Source organism: Pantherophis guttatus, chromosome 1, assembly GCF_059756535.1.
Source record: "Pantherophis guttatus breed Tessera chromosome 1, ASM5975653v1, whole genome shotgun sequence".
Classification (NCBI taxonomy): domain Eukaryota; kingdom Metazoa; phylum Chordata; class Lepidosauria; order Squamata; family Colubridae; genus Pantherophis; species Pantherophis guttatus.
The window spans coordinates 150,700,201-150,718,007 of NC_142063.1; the positions used below are offsets into that span (position 1 = coordinate 150,700,201).

Consider the following 17,807-nt stretch of genomic DNA (forward strand, 5'->3'; position numbering starts at 1 on the left):
TCTAATCGAAAGATACTAAAAATGCAGTGAACCTTTCTGATCAAAGAACTGTGATTATAATCAAATAAACAGAAGGGTTAACCAAATTTTACAATGAAATTTCTCTTGAAAATGTAATTGCCAGACTGCAATATCAGCATATCGGCATGATTTGAACAGTACATCTGGAGATCATTCTCTAAACAAAGGGAGAAATGTAATTTGTCAGTACTACAATTAGAAAAAGACATGTTAAAAGGAAATGCAGACTTTCCAGAGCAAAAGCCTATAGAGTACAATAGAGAGAGATGATAAAAGCAAAATCAAGCTCGAAGAGAAATTCCAAAACAAGTTTTCCAGGACTTGAATTCAAATTTAAACCAGCCACCTACTGGAACTCATCTCTTTTCAGATCTTGTGGTACAAAATAAAAGGCAGAAAAACCTCCTTTGCAATATTCAAACCCAAAAATATACTTGCATTTGTCTCTTATACTAGTATGTGCATAGGTATGTACAAGTTTAATAGAAAAAAATAAAAAGATCAAGGTTCGATAATTTGGGGGGGGGGTTACAAATTGGAATTTGAAAAATATTTCAATAGTGAAGGCAGAAAACATTTTTTAAAATGGGGTTGCAGAAAGAATGATTCAAAGCCTGTTAAATATGACAACAGTCCTTCCTGCTTGATGTAAAGTTGTCAGATAATTTTTTGGGAACTGCACATCACAGTTATCTATCTGCAAAATCATTTATCAGCCAAAAGTACAAATAAAACCCACATAAGTTATGGAATGGGAACGAACCAGCATGTTGCATCTAAATGTATTGGGATGCAAAGCTTATGCATAAATCCATAAAAGAAAAAAAAAGAAAGAAATTAAATTACCTCAACCAATTAGGCACAATGCTGGATTACCAAAGAGGAATAAACAGCTACAGGGTTTTGGATGTAAACACCGGAAAAGTAAATACTTACGGTGTTGATAGTTTTAATAAAGAAGAAATGAAAATCCAGATGCAATATTTAGATATTAGTACAAACCAGCTTACATTTCCAATAGCACTTGGATCTGTCCAGAAGCATTACTGAAAATAAGTGAGGAATCTCAGACAGCATCAGTCTGAGAAAGGGGTGGATGAGACATAGATAGAACTAGCCTGAAATTGGGTTTAAGAAAATCTCAAACATTTACTAAAGGAATCACATGTAAGACAATGTGCTCACACCTTGGGGGTGGGTGGTTGGGGGAATGGACCTAATCCTAATGCATGGACAAAAGTCTGGGAACTGCCACTAGTTGAGACAAAGAAATTGGAGGAGGATGCATGGGAAGAAATTGGATTCTTGCACAAAAACAAAAGGTGGAGTCTAACAGAATTAGCCAAAGCAAGAAAGTCAGAAAGTGAATCTTCCCAACAAAATATGATAATGCTCATGGATATGTGCAATGCCATAAAGCTAGTTTAATATCAAAGTGTTATGGAAAAAACTATGAGGAGGATTAGGATAAAAGTTTTGTTCACAGAGCTAAGTATGTTTGCATCCAAATTCTACTGTGGGAAAACAACATTTAGAAAACTGCACATGATGAACTTGGATATTAAGAGAGGCCTTCCATCAGAGGTGGGTTTCAGCAGGTTCTGACCAGTTCTGGAGAACCAGTAGTGGAAATTTTGAGTAGTTTGGAGAACTGGTAGTAAAAATTCTGACTGGCCCCACACCCATCTATTCTCTGCCTCCCAAGTCCCAGCTGATCGGGAGGAAATGGGGATTTTGCAATAACCTTCCCCTGGATTGGGGAGGGAATGGAAATTTTACAGTATCCTTCCCCTGCCACGCCCACCAAGCCACGCCCACCAAGCCATGCTATGCCACGCCCACCAAGCCACACCCACAGACCTTCAGGTCAGAAGAAGCTTCATAACTCAAGAAATGTCTTGGGTGAGAAGTGAAAAGCCTTCAAGAACAAAGTCTAATTGCCTTTTGAAAAAGCCCCTTTGGGAGATCTCAAAAAGGAGGTTTACATGCCCACGTGCATTCCAGGGGTTTGGAGTGTGTTTGTGTGTGCATGTATTTTTTTAAAAATTTGATTTATATGCCGTCCTTCTCCGGAGACTCAGGGCGACTTACAATGCGTTAAGCAATAGCCTTCATACTTTTGTATATTTATACAAAGTCAGCTTATTGCCCCCACAAACTGGGTCCTCAATTTACCTACCTTAGAAAGGATGGAAGGCTGAGTCAACCTTGAGCCTGGGGAGATTCAAACTTGCAGTAATTGCAGGCAGCTGAATGTTAATAACAGATTATTAGTCTACTGCGCCACCAGGCTATTTGAAAGAGAATCCGTCATTCTCCTGACAGATACAGTTCTACTAGTAGACAAGTACAACAGTTACCCAGAGGAATTGCAGATCTCAAGGAAGAGAACATTCTCTCCCCTGAGTGAGGCCTCCCTCCTGCAAGTTCTGGAAAAGAGGGAATTTGAGAATTTCTGTCCCTTTCTTCCATGAGAATCTGAACCTCTATTCCTCCTACAACTGTCATAGTCTGAGGAGCCGGTCAGTGAGAAAGACATCCCAGTCTTCCTAAGCCATGTTTCTTTATTATGGTTCAGGAACTGTAATAAGCTGGCTTTACGCCCACGTCTTGCATGGCTTACAAAAACTGAGCGTCTTAGCCTAAACCAAACAGATCCCACTCTGGCTTAGCGTGATGTGGAAGGACAGCCGCTGTCATTAGGTGCTGCTTAAATTCCAGAAGGGTTTTGCTCACGGGAGTCTCAGGAGAATTGCAGGAATAGTAGATGTTGGGACTGGTGACTGACTGACTACTAACAACAACATTGTATAAAAACACCTACCTTTTATATCTGTGAATTGGAATAGATACTCTTCAGAATTGGGCATAACTTGATATTCTTGGGTATTAACAGCTGCAGTTCTGAAAACTACCTGTTAATTAAAGTTTCCCGCTGAACAAAGGTGTTGAGATCCTGGAAACATCGCATCTAGGCTAATGATCTGTATTTCTTCAAGATTATGAATGTCATAGTGCCCCAAAGACACGGGATACCTCTGTGTCTGTGTCTCTGTGTGTGTGTTTGCAGGGAAGAATTCCAAAATAATAATTTAACTTTCTCACTTATTTCTGAGAGTAGTGGAGGAAATGAAAAGCTTGCTAACTTCTTGGTGACTTTTACTATCTAATAAAATAGTCTGAAAGAACAGAAGGGAGTAGGTTGATTAAGCGTTACTCTGCTGCATTCTCTCTCACAAACGGAATTGGTTTCCTACTGTTCTTCTATTATTATAGGCTTTTTTTTTAATCTGATCATTATTTTCAGTAGCTGCAGCTAGAGACTTTTTCAAACCAAAATTATTGAAAAAAGGGCCTATCTGGATATTTTTATATTTGTCTTTTTTTTTTTAAAGATAATTACTTTCAGGTTTTCAGGTTTTAACACTGATAAACTTGCATGAAATTCATCATGAGATTCATCACACCTGCGTGATGGTTTCATTATAATGGAGAAGCCAGGGCTGGATATATTTATTTCCTGCTAATAGCTTTTTCAGGGCAAGCATTCCATCTCCTTTCCTATAAACCCAATATGCTTTAATGAAAGGGAAAATGTGTGGTTGGGAAATCTGGTCACTGAATCCCCTCTTCTCTTTCTCTTTAAACTGTATTTGATGTTTTTTTACATTTATTTGCCACCTAGTTTATGAATTGGGTGACTTATAAATTTTCTTAATAAATAAATAGAATCACTTTTATTGCATGAGACTCCCTTAAACTTAGGTTCTGCCCCTTAAGAACTTGTTATGGCCTTGACATATCAACCTCTGGAAGAAATAGCAATAGCGATAGCCCTTAGACTTATATACCGCTTTGCAGTGCTTTACAGCGGTTTACAGAGTCAGCCTATTTCCCCCCCGCAACAATCTGGGTCCTCATTTTACCGACCTCAGGAAGGCTGTCAACCTTGAGCCAGTCAGGATTTAGGGAATCGAACTCCTGGCAATGTGAGCAGTTAGTGTGCAATACTGCACTATAAACCACTGCACCACCACGGCTCTAGCCTTATGATATTGTTTCTTATTAATTAGGAATTAATAAAATAATTATTAATTAAGAATTAATAAAATAATTATTAATTAAGAATTAATAAAATAATTATTAATTAAGAATTAATAAAATAATTATTAATTAACTAATTAACTAATTCATTCTTATTAAAGGAAAGATCCAAATCTATAATTCAATGTTTTCTTTATGCATTTCAAATAAATCTTGGAGGCTGATTTAAAGCAGTCACAGGATTTCTAGAAAACCCATTGTTTTGAGTATGTTATTTGTTTCTTCTCTGTGCTATAACAATATCTTTCAATTGATTTTCCAGTTCAGCCTGATGCTCGCCAACTATCCAATTGAAGAGGCCTTCCAGAAATCATCAAACAGACATGCAAATGGAGTTGCACTGAAAAACTGGTGTCCAAAGCTGTAAACGTCCATCGCAGGGACTGACACTGGCAAAATCCTGCTGGGGAAGAATCTAACGTTGACTCCCCACCTAAAGGACAACAACAGATATCTGGCAGCTTCACAGAGCAGAGTGGAATGGAATAAAATCTTTGCGTTGGTAGATTCAAAGTGGGAAATGAGCATCCAGAATTTTATTCAGGAAAAAAATAAAACCAAAATAAGGCAATAGAGCCAGTGATCACCATGGCTAACACTTGTCGAAAGCATTCTTCTGCTGAAATGTGCAGGGAGGAACCTCCAGGTGTTCGATGCAGGATAGAGCGCTTCAATATTCCCTTGGAAGATCTAAGAAATCGATTTGAATCACCTGCAGGTAAAGGCAGGCAGGTAAGGAGAACCCAGCACAGGCTAATTAAATCAGAAATGATTCCTACTCACAGATTTGTTTCCACAGGGAAAACAGCTGCATCGAATTTCTTCTGCCTTGCAGAATTAGTGAACATTTATTTTTTTCTCCCATGCTTTTTCTCCTCTACAAGCAGATTTCTAAATTCAGATGACAGGCTGTTTGTCTGTATTATTAATCTGCGGTGTGACGTTGTTGCCCTTATTCCATACAAAGGCAGAGGAAAATGAAAGCAAGTGGGAGTTTACTAATATCATTTGATGTTACCCACTACCCTGTGAGTCTCTCAGTGCCCTCCAGGTATGCTGGGATTAAAACTCCTAGCATATCTAGACAAACTAGCCATCTTGATGCATCTGGTGGCGCAATGGTTAGAATGCAATATTGCAGGCTAATTCTGCCGACTGCCAGCAGTTCGATTCTCACCAGGCTCAAGGTTGACTTGACCTTCCATCCTTCCGAGGTGGGTAAAATGAGGACCCAGATTGTTGGGGGCAATAGGCTGACTCTGTAAACTGCTTAGAGAGGGCTGCAAAGCACTGTGAAGCGGTATGTAAGTCTAAGTGCTATTGCTAAACGTCTGCAAGAAAGGAGGATGGAATAAGAGACAAGATGAGCATCCAGATGTCATAACACAAACTCAGCTCTGATCTGCTTGCTTACAGTGTTGTGATGTAAATGCAAAAGGCTGGAGCTTGCATAGTGGTGTCACAACACACATTTCTTCATTCCAGCGTCATCATGGCATCACAGTTGAAATAAGTGTTTTGGGCCATGCATTTCAAGGGGTGATGCTACAGAAAACAACTCAAAATATTGGCGTGTGGGGTATAAATAGCTAAATCTAAAGGAATATTTTATTAAGGCATTCTTCGGTTATATCCTTTAGCTTACGGTAGTTTGATTAAAATGGTTTAAAATAGTATATAAATATTAATCAAATATTCACTTAGGAATTAAATATATATTTGCATATGCCTGACTACCACGACAATTCTGATGAAAGCTGTCTGGCAATTTTCTATCTGCTCAAATATTTTAACTGATGAGTCTACCGGGCATGTTTGTATTTATTTATTTGTTGCGCTTATATTTCACCTTTCTGCCAGGAGCTCAAAGCATTATGCTTATCACTCTGATTTTTCTCAACAACAATCACATTGAATACATTGGGCTGAGGGAGAGAGAGAGAGACATTTAAGCAAAGTCCTCCAGGAAGGCTTTGTGGATTGAATTTGAGTGTCTTTGGACCTAGTCCAACATCTTAACCACTTCACCATTTGCAGCTATTTCTTTAAGCATATTTAACTTTAATTCTATACATGTCTAGTATGCATCAGTATTCTCTAGTGTAGCTTAATGCCAAAGAGCCTACCTAGAATATCAGTGTTAACATCTTATATTCTAATCCTAAACTGTTCCCCATTACTATAGTCTAATTATTCTATGAGCACCAGCTTGGTGTAGTAGTTAAGGCATCAGATTAGAAACCAGGAGACTGAATTTGAATCCCATGATAGGAACAAAGGCAGCTGGGTGGCCTTGGGCTAGTCACTTTCTCTCAGCCCTCTTACGAAGGAGGCAAAACCACTTACAAAAACATTGCCAAGAACACTTGTCCAGTCACTTGCTAGGAGTCAAGACTGACTCAAAGACAACACATACCCCCCAAAAAAGGTATTCTATATCAGGGGTGTCAAGCTGGTAAAAACATCGTGAAATGTCACATGACGGCAATGTGATGCCGCAAGTTTGACACCCGTGCTCTATAAGGATCTAAAGCATCAGTGTTCTGAACCATTTGTTTAATTTCTTCCACTCAATGAATGAGATGAATTATACAGTTCAGTCAAATTACAGTGCATGTGGCACATTGTTATATCCCAATTGTTTGTAATCAAATGAAGAACAGAGAAGAGACTTGATAAGGCAAAGTATTTTATGGCCAATACACACACCCACAGCCCTAGCAGGCAAAGCAGATAAAAACAGCACTAATCCTAACCCAGCAATGGCAAAGTACAGCAAAAGTGAAGAAGGCATAGGGCCTAGCTATCTTCGAGACTGCCTGCTGCCACCGACGATCTCCCATCGAACCGTGCACTCCCACAGAGAGGGCCTCCTCGGGGTGCCATCAGCCAAACAGTGCAGGCTGGTGACCCCCAGGGGGAGGGCCTTCTCTGTGGGGGCACCTACCCTCTGGAATCAATTGCCTCCAGAGATAAGGAGAATCCAAGACCTCAGTGCCTTCCGCCGTGCCCTTAAAACCTTCCTTTTCCAGCAAGCCAGGCTGGCCTAATTTTTTAAGTGTTTTTAAGTGTTTTTAAGTGTTTTGTTTATTGCTTTTAATTAATGGGGCCAAATTTATATATGTATATTTTAACTGTATTTTAATATTTGTACTTGATGTTTTTACTTGGCTGTTCACCGCCCTGAGTCCTCAGGGAGAAGGGCGGTATACAAATTCAAAATAAAATAAAATAAAAAAAAATAAAAGAAAGAGAAATAGAGGGCCTATTCTGGCTGCACAAGACTAAGTATATGCATATAAACACAGAGTTGAGAAGACAGTAATGGACAGCAAAAGATGCTTCTGCAATGAAGCTGAAAAAACTGTGGGCCTCTTAGTTAGCTGCTGCAAGGAGATTGCACAGATCAATTGCCAACAACAGCTAAATATCGACAATAGAACATTGGAATATCTGCAAGAAATACCATTTACCTGCTAGCAAGAACTGGTGGGATCAAATAGACAAAGTAATTGAAAATGAAGAAGCCAAAATCCTCTGGGACTTTAAAACTCAAACAGATAAGCACCTGCCACACAACATCCCAGACTTAACTTTCAGTAAGAAAGACATAAAGGTCTGAATAGTGGACACTGCAGAACCTGAAGACAGCAGAGTAGAAGAGAAAGAATTGGAGGAAATCACAATGTACAGAGACCTGCAAATGGAAGTTGTTGTTGTTGTTGTTGTTGTTGTTGTTGTTGTTGTTGTTATTATTATTATTATTATTATTATTATTATTATTATTATTATTATTAGAATTTGTATACCGCCCTACTCCCGAAGGACTCAGGGCGGTGAACAGCCAAATAAAATACATATAATACAAATGTTAAAAAACCATTAAAATACAATTAAATAATTGGCCCGGAAACGAAATTTAAAACACCCCAAAGTCATAAGACAAATTTAAAATTTAAAATTTTTAAAAGTTATTTAAAAAGTTTAAAAGAGAGATTAGGCCAGGCCGGCCTGCTGAAAAAGAAATGTTTTGAAAGCATGGCGGAAAGCGCGCAGGTCCGGGATCCTCCGTATCTCCGGGGGGAGCTCGTTCCAGATGGCGGGTGCCCCCACAGAGAAGGCTCTCCCCCTGGGAGCCACTAGTCGACATTGTTTGGCTGACGGCACCCTGAGGAGCCCCTCTCTATGGGAGCGTACTGGTCGGTGAGAGGCTACTGGTGGCAGAAGGCGGTCTCGTAGATACCCCGGTCCTAAGCCATGGAGCGCTCTAAAGGTGGTAACCAAAACCTTGAAGCGCACTCGGAAGACCACTGGGAGCCAGTGCAGCTCGCACAGGAGGGGGGTCACATGGGAGTGCCCCGTCGCTCCCATAACCACCCGCGCGGCCACATTCTGGACCAGCTGGAGCCTCTGGGTGCTCCTCAAGGGGAGCCCCATGTAGAGAGCTGTGTAGAGACCCATGTAGAACAATTGTGGGAAAAGAAAGCAAAGGTAGTACCAATAATAATAATAGATGCCTTGGTTGCAATCCCAAAACAACTGAAGCACCATTTGAACACCATCGGCATTGACAAAATCACTATCAGTCAATTGCAAAAGACAGCTTCACTCAAAACATCCTGTGCATCCTGTGATGATACCTTTAACACTATCAGACAACAACATCTGCCTATCCCAGGGAAGGACATGACAGCTGGATAAAAATGCCAGATTCAGTCTAAACATTTGGCTGACTCAGCAACCAGTCACAATAATAGTCTAAATTCCCAATAGTATTGGCAGAACGGCAGGGGAATTTATATAGAAAACCATATAGCAAGTCCCATTGCTAACATGGCAGTTTTGTAAATATTGCTAACATTTTTAGTTTTCTTGGGTATGCCATGTATTCTGTCAATTTCCACCTGGAAAGATTTGTATAGTGCATGTGTGAAAGAGGAATGTTCAGATGAAAGCGGAGTCTTTTATGGTAAGTGTCATGATCCTTCAGGTTTCCTGAAGGATAGATCACATGCTACTATCCATATCAATGGAGATTTCTACTGTACCATGCTAAACTCTCCTTTAAATGTACATCTGGAAAGATTTGGGGGGTTTTGTGTTGAGTTCAATTTCCCTAAGAAATGCATACCAGCAAAGCATTTCCTTACAATTAAAAAAAAATACATTTCTCAATTGGTAGAAAAACTGTATGATAATAATGAAAAAGGAATTCTTAAAGGCATTGCCTTGTAAGGAACAAACTTAAGTAACTGAATAATTACTGGTACCGGTATTTGATATTACAGATATTTAATAATCTCTGACAGCTCCCCATGTTAACTTAAAAAATTAAATGAGAAAAGAAAAGGAGCAAAGGAACCTTCTGTTTTTGGGAAAGGAGACAGAAAAATGTTAAGAAAAAAGTAAAATGCAAATCTGAATGTGAAAAATTTTGATTGATGGATGGAGTTTTGGAATTAGAACTGAGATAGTTTAAGGAAGGTGTAAACTTCCAGACAGGTAAACCATTGATTTCTAGCAACTCCAGTGAACAGATCAAATGTGAAAGAATTGGGAGTTGTACTTCAGCAACAGCTTGAAGACTTTTTTTGCAGCCCAGCATACAGGTCTAAATATACTTTGAATTTGTTTATGTCATTATTTTGAAATCTAGGAATTGTACTAGGATCATTTTGGTCCAACAAATCACCTCCCAGCCATTTAAACTGAGGAATATCTCCTTCAGCACATATGGTAATTATTTAATTCAAGGAAGGAATTATTGACTTTCCTTTTTTGATCAGCCATTTCCTCCACTTCCTGGAACGCAAAGAAAAGGAAACAGAGAGGAAGACCCATGTGGCATATATAAAATTGTAGTATGCTTCTTAGTATCCTTTCTTGTTACGTTGACACCGTCTTTCAAGTCAATAATATAATATCTGGTCCAAAGAAATGCCCTTTATTTTAGCTTTAAAGGAAAACCCAGCGTATGCAAATGCTTACACCATAGATTGATGGAGGAGTTCTTCGCTGAAAATATTTGTATGGCTTTTACAACCTTCGGAAGCAACTGCAATCTCATTTGGGCATGTCACACTGATCTACAATAATCTGGAATGTAATGTCAGCTACCAGACAAAGACGTAAGGCAGTATTGACTTGCTTTCAGTTGAGAAAGCTGCTGTCACTTTGGGCATTGGCTTTCAGCAATATAACGAGGCTGGTGATGGGCATCTCAAACTTCCACTGACAACATGCATTCTCTCTCTCTCTCTCCTTTCACTTTCTGCATTGGCGCTGAGGAATAAGGATTTAAAGGGAAAAGAAACTGAATGTACTGTAGCAAAAGAGCAACTTGTATGACAATGGGGGCCATATCACACAAGCAATACAATATTTATAAATTTTTATATTTACCTGGAAAAGAGTAGTATCTTTCACAACTAACACATTTTATTAAAAAGCATAAGCTTTAATGAGCTGCAGCTCACTTGGTCAGATGCATGAAGTGACTATAAACAGATATGGGATTTACATTGCAGAGGGGGGTAAGGTGGAGAGAAGGGAGGGAAGATAGGTTGGCTATACAGATGTAGGTTATATATGTGAGACAGAGTAATTGGTTATATATGTGAGACAGAGTAATTGACAGTGCCTCGTCAATTAATAACTGTAATGTGTTAACAACCCATTGTGTTTGCAGAGACCTTCAGAAATAGCCTGTGGTGGAATCACCGGCTGAAGGAGAGGGGGCCCCTCTAGAGGGACTCAAGAGACATTCCAGATTAGAGTGGGTTTGTGGGGAGGAAATGTCTGAGTTCAAACTTTTAGTTTACATCAGCCATCTCCCAAGGGAAGGCAAATAACCTGGCAAGATTCTTGTAATGTAGGTAATCAGCAATAAACTACAGACTATACCTTGGTTTTTTTTCTCACAGGCGGTTTTGGTTGCTTGCGCCTGACCTAGCCTGACAATCTTTTAATGTAAGCGAATTCAGCAAACTTGTCAGAGTTTAGGCAGTGTAACTAGTATTATGAGATAAACCCAGGAGCAAAAGACAGCACACAGCACACAGAGCCTTTAGGTAAATAACAGTGGTTTTATCTACAGTTAAATATTTACAGACTTATATGTGGTTAAATACCTTATCATACAGCTACTGATACAACGGAGAGCAATGAGATACACGACGGGAGAACCTGAAGTAGAATGCATGAGGAGAAGGCTTGAGGAGAAGGGAAATGCCCTCTAATGGCTTCCCTTATATAGGCAGCTTCTTACCCAGCTTCTTAAAGTGGCAGTAACCCTGCTGCCTCATTCCATTGCTTACAGCTTCTCATCAGCTTACAGCTATTAACTCTTCATACCCTGACATCTTGCTCATTGGTGCTGTTAAAGTCATTTTTGGCCTATTTTAATTGTGAACCATGTGCAAAATTCAGAATTTTGGCATATGTTTGTGATGGTCCTCTATATGTGGGAAATCTGAAATCCGTGTATTGGCGTAAAGATTTTACTGGATTTAGATGGACAGGCAGATTCCCCAGACAGAATGCCCATTCCTTTGGGAATAATAATTTTGGTTAGAAAATTGTTCTTGCTTTCTGCTGCCATTTCAGAGCCCTAACCACTGATAAGATACAAGTCTGTAGAGATTCTCAGTCATCCAGGACATGGTTGTCCCAAAGGTGCTTTTTCAGGAGGCAAATGGACTTTCTTGTTTTTTATTTTGAAGACATTTCACGAAATGTCTTCAAAAGTAAAAAAACAAGAAACTTCAGTTGCCTCCTGAAAAAGCATCTTTGGGACAACCATGACCTGGATGACTGAGAATCTCTACCGACTTTTAGCTATACAATTTGGGATGAACACCTTTTGAATGGTGTGGGAGTAGGAATGGATTTCCAGAGGAAAAATTACAGACTACAGGAACCAGGAGCCCTACTCAGGTGACCCTGAGGACACAGATAAACCTCCAAGTGTTTCAACGACCCGCTAAAAGGATGCAAATGACCAGCTGTCTGCAAGGAATATAAATCCTTCCATTCCCCACTATCCTGTCAGAGCTGAAGAAGCTTTTTGGATGAGAAGTGAAACGTCTTCAAAAGAAAAAAAAAACGAGAAAGTCCAGTTGCCTCCTGAAAAGGCATCTTTGGGACACTGATAAGATAGTATTGGACTGGAAAAAAGGTGACTGAGTGTGAAGGGGTTAACCCCCCCCCCCTCTGCTCTTTTATTGCTTCCAAGTGTCTTTCATTCAAATATCTTCTCTCATATCTGCCAAATATTTTACAGCATCTCTCAGTGAATTTTTATGGATAAAGGGGAACTCAACAAAGAGTCTTTGTTGATCCAAGTCCAACATTCCCCCTTCCCCCATGCAACTCTTATATGGATGTTTGGTTCTAACTCTAAGATAGATCATTAGCCAGTGGAGGTTTATGAGAGCCTGATTCTGGGAATCTATCTGTTAATTCAGAATCTGAGAGGAAGCAATGAAAGGATGATTAGACCTTGGTGTATTCTTCCAGGGACTGGACAATCAGGAATGCACAGCAAGCAAGATTCTCAGGAGGCTGTGATCCTTGTCCTTCTCTGACCTCTGACCTCCTTGCAGATGTTAAACAGGAATCCACAGTGCACCAATGTCTGCCACAATCTTTTCTTGAGCTGATTAGTATGCAGATGATCAACAAGGCCACCACTTAGATAGGTACTTAGGCAGTCAAGCAATCCACCTTTCCAAAATCTATCCTTTTGGGATGTGGACTAGTTGCTCATTCCTCTCTTTTTTCCTTCCTGGCTGCCCATCAACCTGTGTGACACAAGTAAAATTATCTCCAAGATTCTAATTCTTCACATGCTTATGTGAATGCTGGTTCCAGTTTAATTCTTGTGAAGCTCTTTTGCCTCTCCACTGCATAGTTGCATGCATTTAAAAGCTAAATGCTCAGGCCTGTGGGCTGCATTACCTTTTGAAAACAGAGGATCAGAATATATGTTACTAACTTGGGCTACTGACAGAAGTCACACATTAAATAATGCTACTCTGATGCTCGTTCTGTTTTTGTTTCAGCCTTCAAATTTATTTATTTATTTATTTATTATTTGGGCTTGTATGCCGCCCTCTCTCCAAAGGACTCAGGGCGGCTCACAACAATAAATACACAAATTCAATTATAAAATATAACAAATATAAGAACCTGTTAAAATCACATTTAAAACCCCTTCAGTCTAATCCGGCCAGGCCAAATAACCATGTTTTAAGATCACAGCGGAAGGAGCGAAGGTCAGGAGCCACCTGGAGCTCCAGGGGGAGCTGATTCCACAAAGTAGGCACGCCCACAGAGAAAGGCCTGCTCCCTGGGAGTCACCAGTCAACACACTCTGGCCGACGGGACCCCAAGGAGGCCCTCCCTGTGAGAACGCACTGGGCAATGGGGAGCTGTCGCTGGCTGCAGTTGGTCCGCCAGGTATCCTGGGCCTAAGCCATGTAGGGCTTTATAGGTAATTACCAGCACCTTGAATCTCACCCGGAGGGCAACCGGTAGCCAATGCAGGTCCCACAGGAAGGGTGTAACATGAGAGTGTCAGGACACTCCCATCACTACCCGCGCGGCCGAATGATACATCACAGGGCAACAATTTTCGAACCGATGCACTTCAAATCGGCTAACTTAAAATATGCACCTCAAATGTGGGATCCGTTACTCTCATGTGACTGAAAATTGTGACCACTTCATTTAAATGATTTTGAATAAATAAAAGATTACTCAGATGATTGCTGCTGCTATTGCAAAAATCAGCCCCATTTGCAAATGGCTTGATTTGCAAATTTCACTGGGAGCCAAAAACCCAAAACTGAAATGTGAACCATTAATACATTTTCCTTAATCTCCCCATCCCACAGAATAATGAATTTGTTTTCTCAGTTAGTAATTTTTATCTTTTAAAAAAAAAAAAAACACCTCCAAAAATCTGTCCTGTCTTGGGAGATTCAGATCAACCATAGATGAGTTAGAGGAATGGTCCATTTACTAATGCTGTTCATATTATTTTTTTCCTGAATATTTGCAGTAATTGGAAAATAGGGCTTAAAAGGCAGCATGACAATGAATTCATGCTTTCCCCAAGTCTTTTTTCATTGACAAAGGATACAATCTATCAGGCATTGCCGCTGTTTATCCTAGATTCATTATGAATAGCGGAAGCCCCTCAGTGGGTCAATGCCCACGTATAACAAAAGATACTTCCAATTTTGTTAACTTGTTAGCTGTGCTTCACAGAAGAGATTTTCAGATGCGGTTTTGCTGATAGAACATAATGGGAGCCATTTATCACTGTTCTTTATACATTCTTGATTCCTAAGCATTGCTTTTCCCAAAAGTGGAAATTCTGAAGAAGTTTATTCGTTCTTGATCTTTTATTTTCTAGTGTGAGCAATTACTAAGTTTGGCTTCGGTGTCACCTTTTTAATGAACATTTATGAAAGAGACATTGACTTAGTTAGCAGGCAAACGTAACGCCTAGGAAGTTCATTTGCCTAATCAAGAACCAGGCAAGAATGAAAGAAAAGCCCATGGAGAGTTCCTATTAGACAAGGATGCTTTCTGACATTTTCCAGAGGCAGCTACATCTGCTTGAGTGGAAGAATTAAATTTACGGCATCCCATCATAACAGGATTAATTTGGATTTTTGTGTCACACTGAGTTCAACTAATTAATTGGGAGCTGCAGGTCCCATCCATAACCACCTGGGAATAAGTCCCAGAACTTTCTATCTGACTAATCATGCAGACAGTCAAGCTGCGAGGATTATAAAAATGGGAAAAGCCTCACGATCTTTTATTGTAGCTCTAATTCTCTAGTACTCTGGCATTCTAAGAAATGCTAAGACCACCAGATCGTCTTGTTTTCTCTTTGGTTCATAGTTCGCTGGGTCTATTTGCAGAACTTTATTAATGTGAAATAGATACTGATGAGGTTTTCTTGGCAAATCTGTAATGCAGCATACAGATTTACGGCTGCATGAAATGAATTGAGAGGTTGTAAGTCTGGCTGGGCGGTTTGAATATATTATTTTCTGCAGCATTTGCATGCGTCCTCAAGTGGTTTCGTCTCTCTCCCTCCCCCCCCACCCTGCTTAAAACATTTAGTGCTGGAGAATAGAAATGTACTAGGATTCCTAAAACTGGCTTGGGTCCCAGAACTTTTTTCTTTTCTTTTCAGTGCTATAATATCTGAATCATTTGGCCATCGTAGGAAACATCCCTCTATATTTTTTCTCCCTCGCTAGTCCATTTTTCAGATATATGCCTTTTCTTTTGCTCTTACAATTTCCGTGCCCTACTGGACTTCGTGTGCTCCAATTTTAAGTCACCAGTGGGAACGATTTCAAAATATAGAATTGATTTGGGAAACTTTTCTTGTCTGTTTTCATGTGTGCCCTGCAACAGGATAAAAAAAAAAAAAACATTTGCAGAAATTTTTTTTTGGCTGTCCTACATTTCCCCTCATTTATTAGAAGGATGGGTTGGTCAGCTATTATCTCATTTCAGTGGCGTAATTGCAGTTAATGAGGCTGTGAATAGCGACAGAACTTTTTTGTTTTAAAAACTGTTCAACCTTAATGTACTGACTTTTTCTTTTTTTAAAAAAAGAAGAAACCAAAATGGAACTGTTTCTTTTTGTTAGGATATCACTATATATGTGGTGTATAGTTCTTTCATAACCTTAAATGATTAAATAATTAAGACTATAATATAATAAATGACGATGTGTAATTTTTCAATGTTTTCTTACTTCTTTGATGATGATGGTATCAGTGGTGGGTTGCCCCTGGTTCGCACCGGTTCTATAGAACCGGTAGTAAAACCGGCGGGAGGCTCCGCCCTCTGACCCTGACATCATCAAAACGCTTCTGGGCATATGCAGAAAAGCGCATGGCCCCGCTGCAAATCAGTAGTAAAGATAAGTAGAACCCACCCCTGGATGGTATGTAGTGACTTTGGAGATGTTATGCTTTGTAACAATTGCACAGGACCAGGAATTTTAAGTTGCTGACCACTGTATTAATCTGTGAAGACAATGTAACATGTTTTTTTTTTAAAAAAGAATCCTGTACAATAGATTGATTGATGAATCAAATCGTCAAATCTTAGCAACTGCATTGATAAATTCTCTCTATGATATCTGTCCGCAGTTTGATCTTTCAGGACTTCCAACAATGTGCTGATGTATCTTAGTTCAATCACCTTGCTGCTTGTCATCCTCTTCTTTTCTTTCCTTCCAACTTTAATGGTTGTATGAATTTCTCAAGGGAGCTGGGACTTCTCATAAGATGCCCATCCCACACTTATCTCCATGGACAATTGAGCAGTGTGGGACTGTTCACTGCTGTTCGTAGGGTTGAGACCAACCAGGATGCATCTCACCCTCCTGCCCACAAGTCACACAGGATGGCAGAGCCTGGTTGCCTTGCTAACTGCCCTTCCCCAACGAGGGTTCCAAAGGCTTGTGGGTCAACTGGTGCATCCCAGAGGTGGTGGCTGAAGCCACAGGGAAACAGTGCCAGAGAGGTTCTCTAGACCCAAAGCCTGGGAGGAAGGGGTGAGAAGAAGCAGAAGGACTCACTTCTGCTTGGTGCAAGGGGTATTATGCATGTTTTTTGTGTTTGTTGGACTTGTGAACAATATAGACTTATTTAAAAGGTAATCAGTTTATAATCAGAACATTGCCTTTACTCTCTTTTTTCTTTGCTGTGCTATTTGACTTTAGAATAGATAGAATAACAGAGTTGGAAGAGATCATGTAGGTCATCTAATCCAACCCCCTGCTCAAGCAGGAGACCTTATACCATCTCTGACAGATGGCAGTCCGGTCTCTTCTTGAAATCTTCCAGTGATGAAGCTCTCAAAATTTCTGAAGGCAAGCTGTTCCATTGGTTGATTGTTCTCACTGTCAGAAAATTTCTTCTTATTTGTAGGTTGAATCTCTTCTTGACTAGTTTCCATCCATTATTTCTTGTCTGGCCTTCAGGTGCCTTGGAAAATAGCTTGACCCCCTCCTCTCTGTGACAGCCCATCAAATATTGGAACACTGCTATGTCATCCCTGGCCCTTCTCTTCACTAGACTAGCCATGCCCAGTTCCTGCAACCTTTCTTCATATATTTTAGCCTCCAGTCCCCTAATCATCTTTGTTGCTCTTTTCTGCACTCTTTATAGCGTCTCAACATCTCTTTTATAGTATGGTGACCAAAACAGGATGCAGTATTCTAGGTGTCGTCTTACTAAGGCTTTATAGAGTGATATTAGTATGTCACGTGATTCTGATGGAATCCCTCTGTTAATGCAATTTAGGATTGCATTGGCTTTTTTGGATGCTGCCACACACTGCTTTCATTACTAGAGCTTCCAGATCCTTTCCTTTTCCACCTATCATTTCCCATATAGACAATTTCTGGCTTTCATCACGTATATGTGTGTTTGCTTTGTGTCTGTGTATTTATACAAAAACATTCTCTATATTTACAACATAAATGCATGCAAGTGTGCTATTTTAGCATGCTATAACCTAATCCTGTAAAATATTTTTCCAGCACTGCAATAAGAAATCTGGTATGATTTGTGTCACCGCAGAAGATTTATAATAGAAGTTCTCCTTCAGCTCAGATTTTGGTTAAAAGAGAAGGTCAG

The 17,807-nt window shown here is 39.8% G+C and overlaps 1 protein-coding gene across 1 annotated transcript in view; it reads left to right on the forward strand.

The window, feature by feature from the left end:
* The first annotated feature begins 4,671 nt into the window (after nt 1-4,671).
* Nucleotides 4,672-17,807, forward strand: part of XIRP2 (xin actin binding repeat containing 2) — a 219,710-nt gene continuing 206,574 nt past the window's right edge. The window contains exon 1 of the mRNA XM_034426762.3: nt 4,672-4,857. Coding sequence (XP_034282653.2) covers nt 4,714-4,857 — 144 coding nt within the window. The 5' untranslated portion in view covers nt 4,672-4,713. The remainder of the gene's footprint in view (nt 4,858-17,807) is intronic.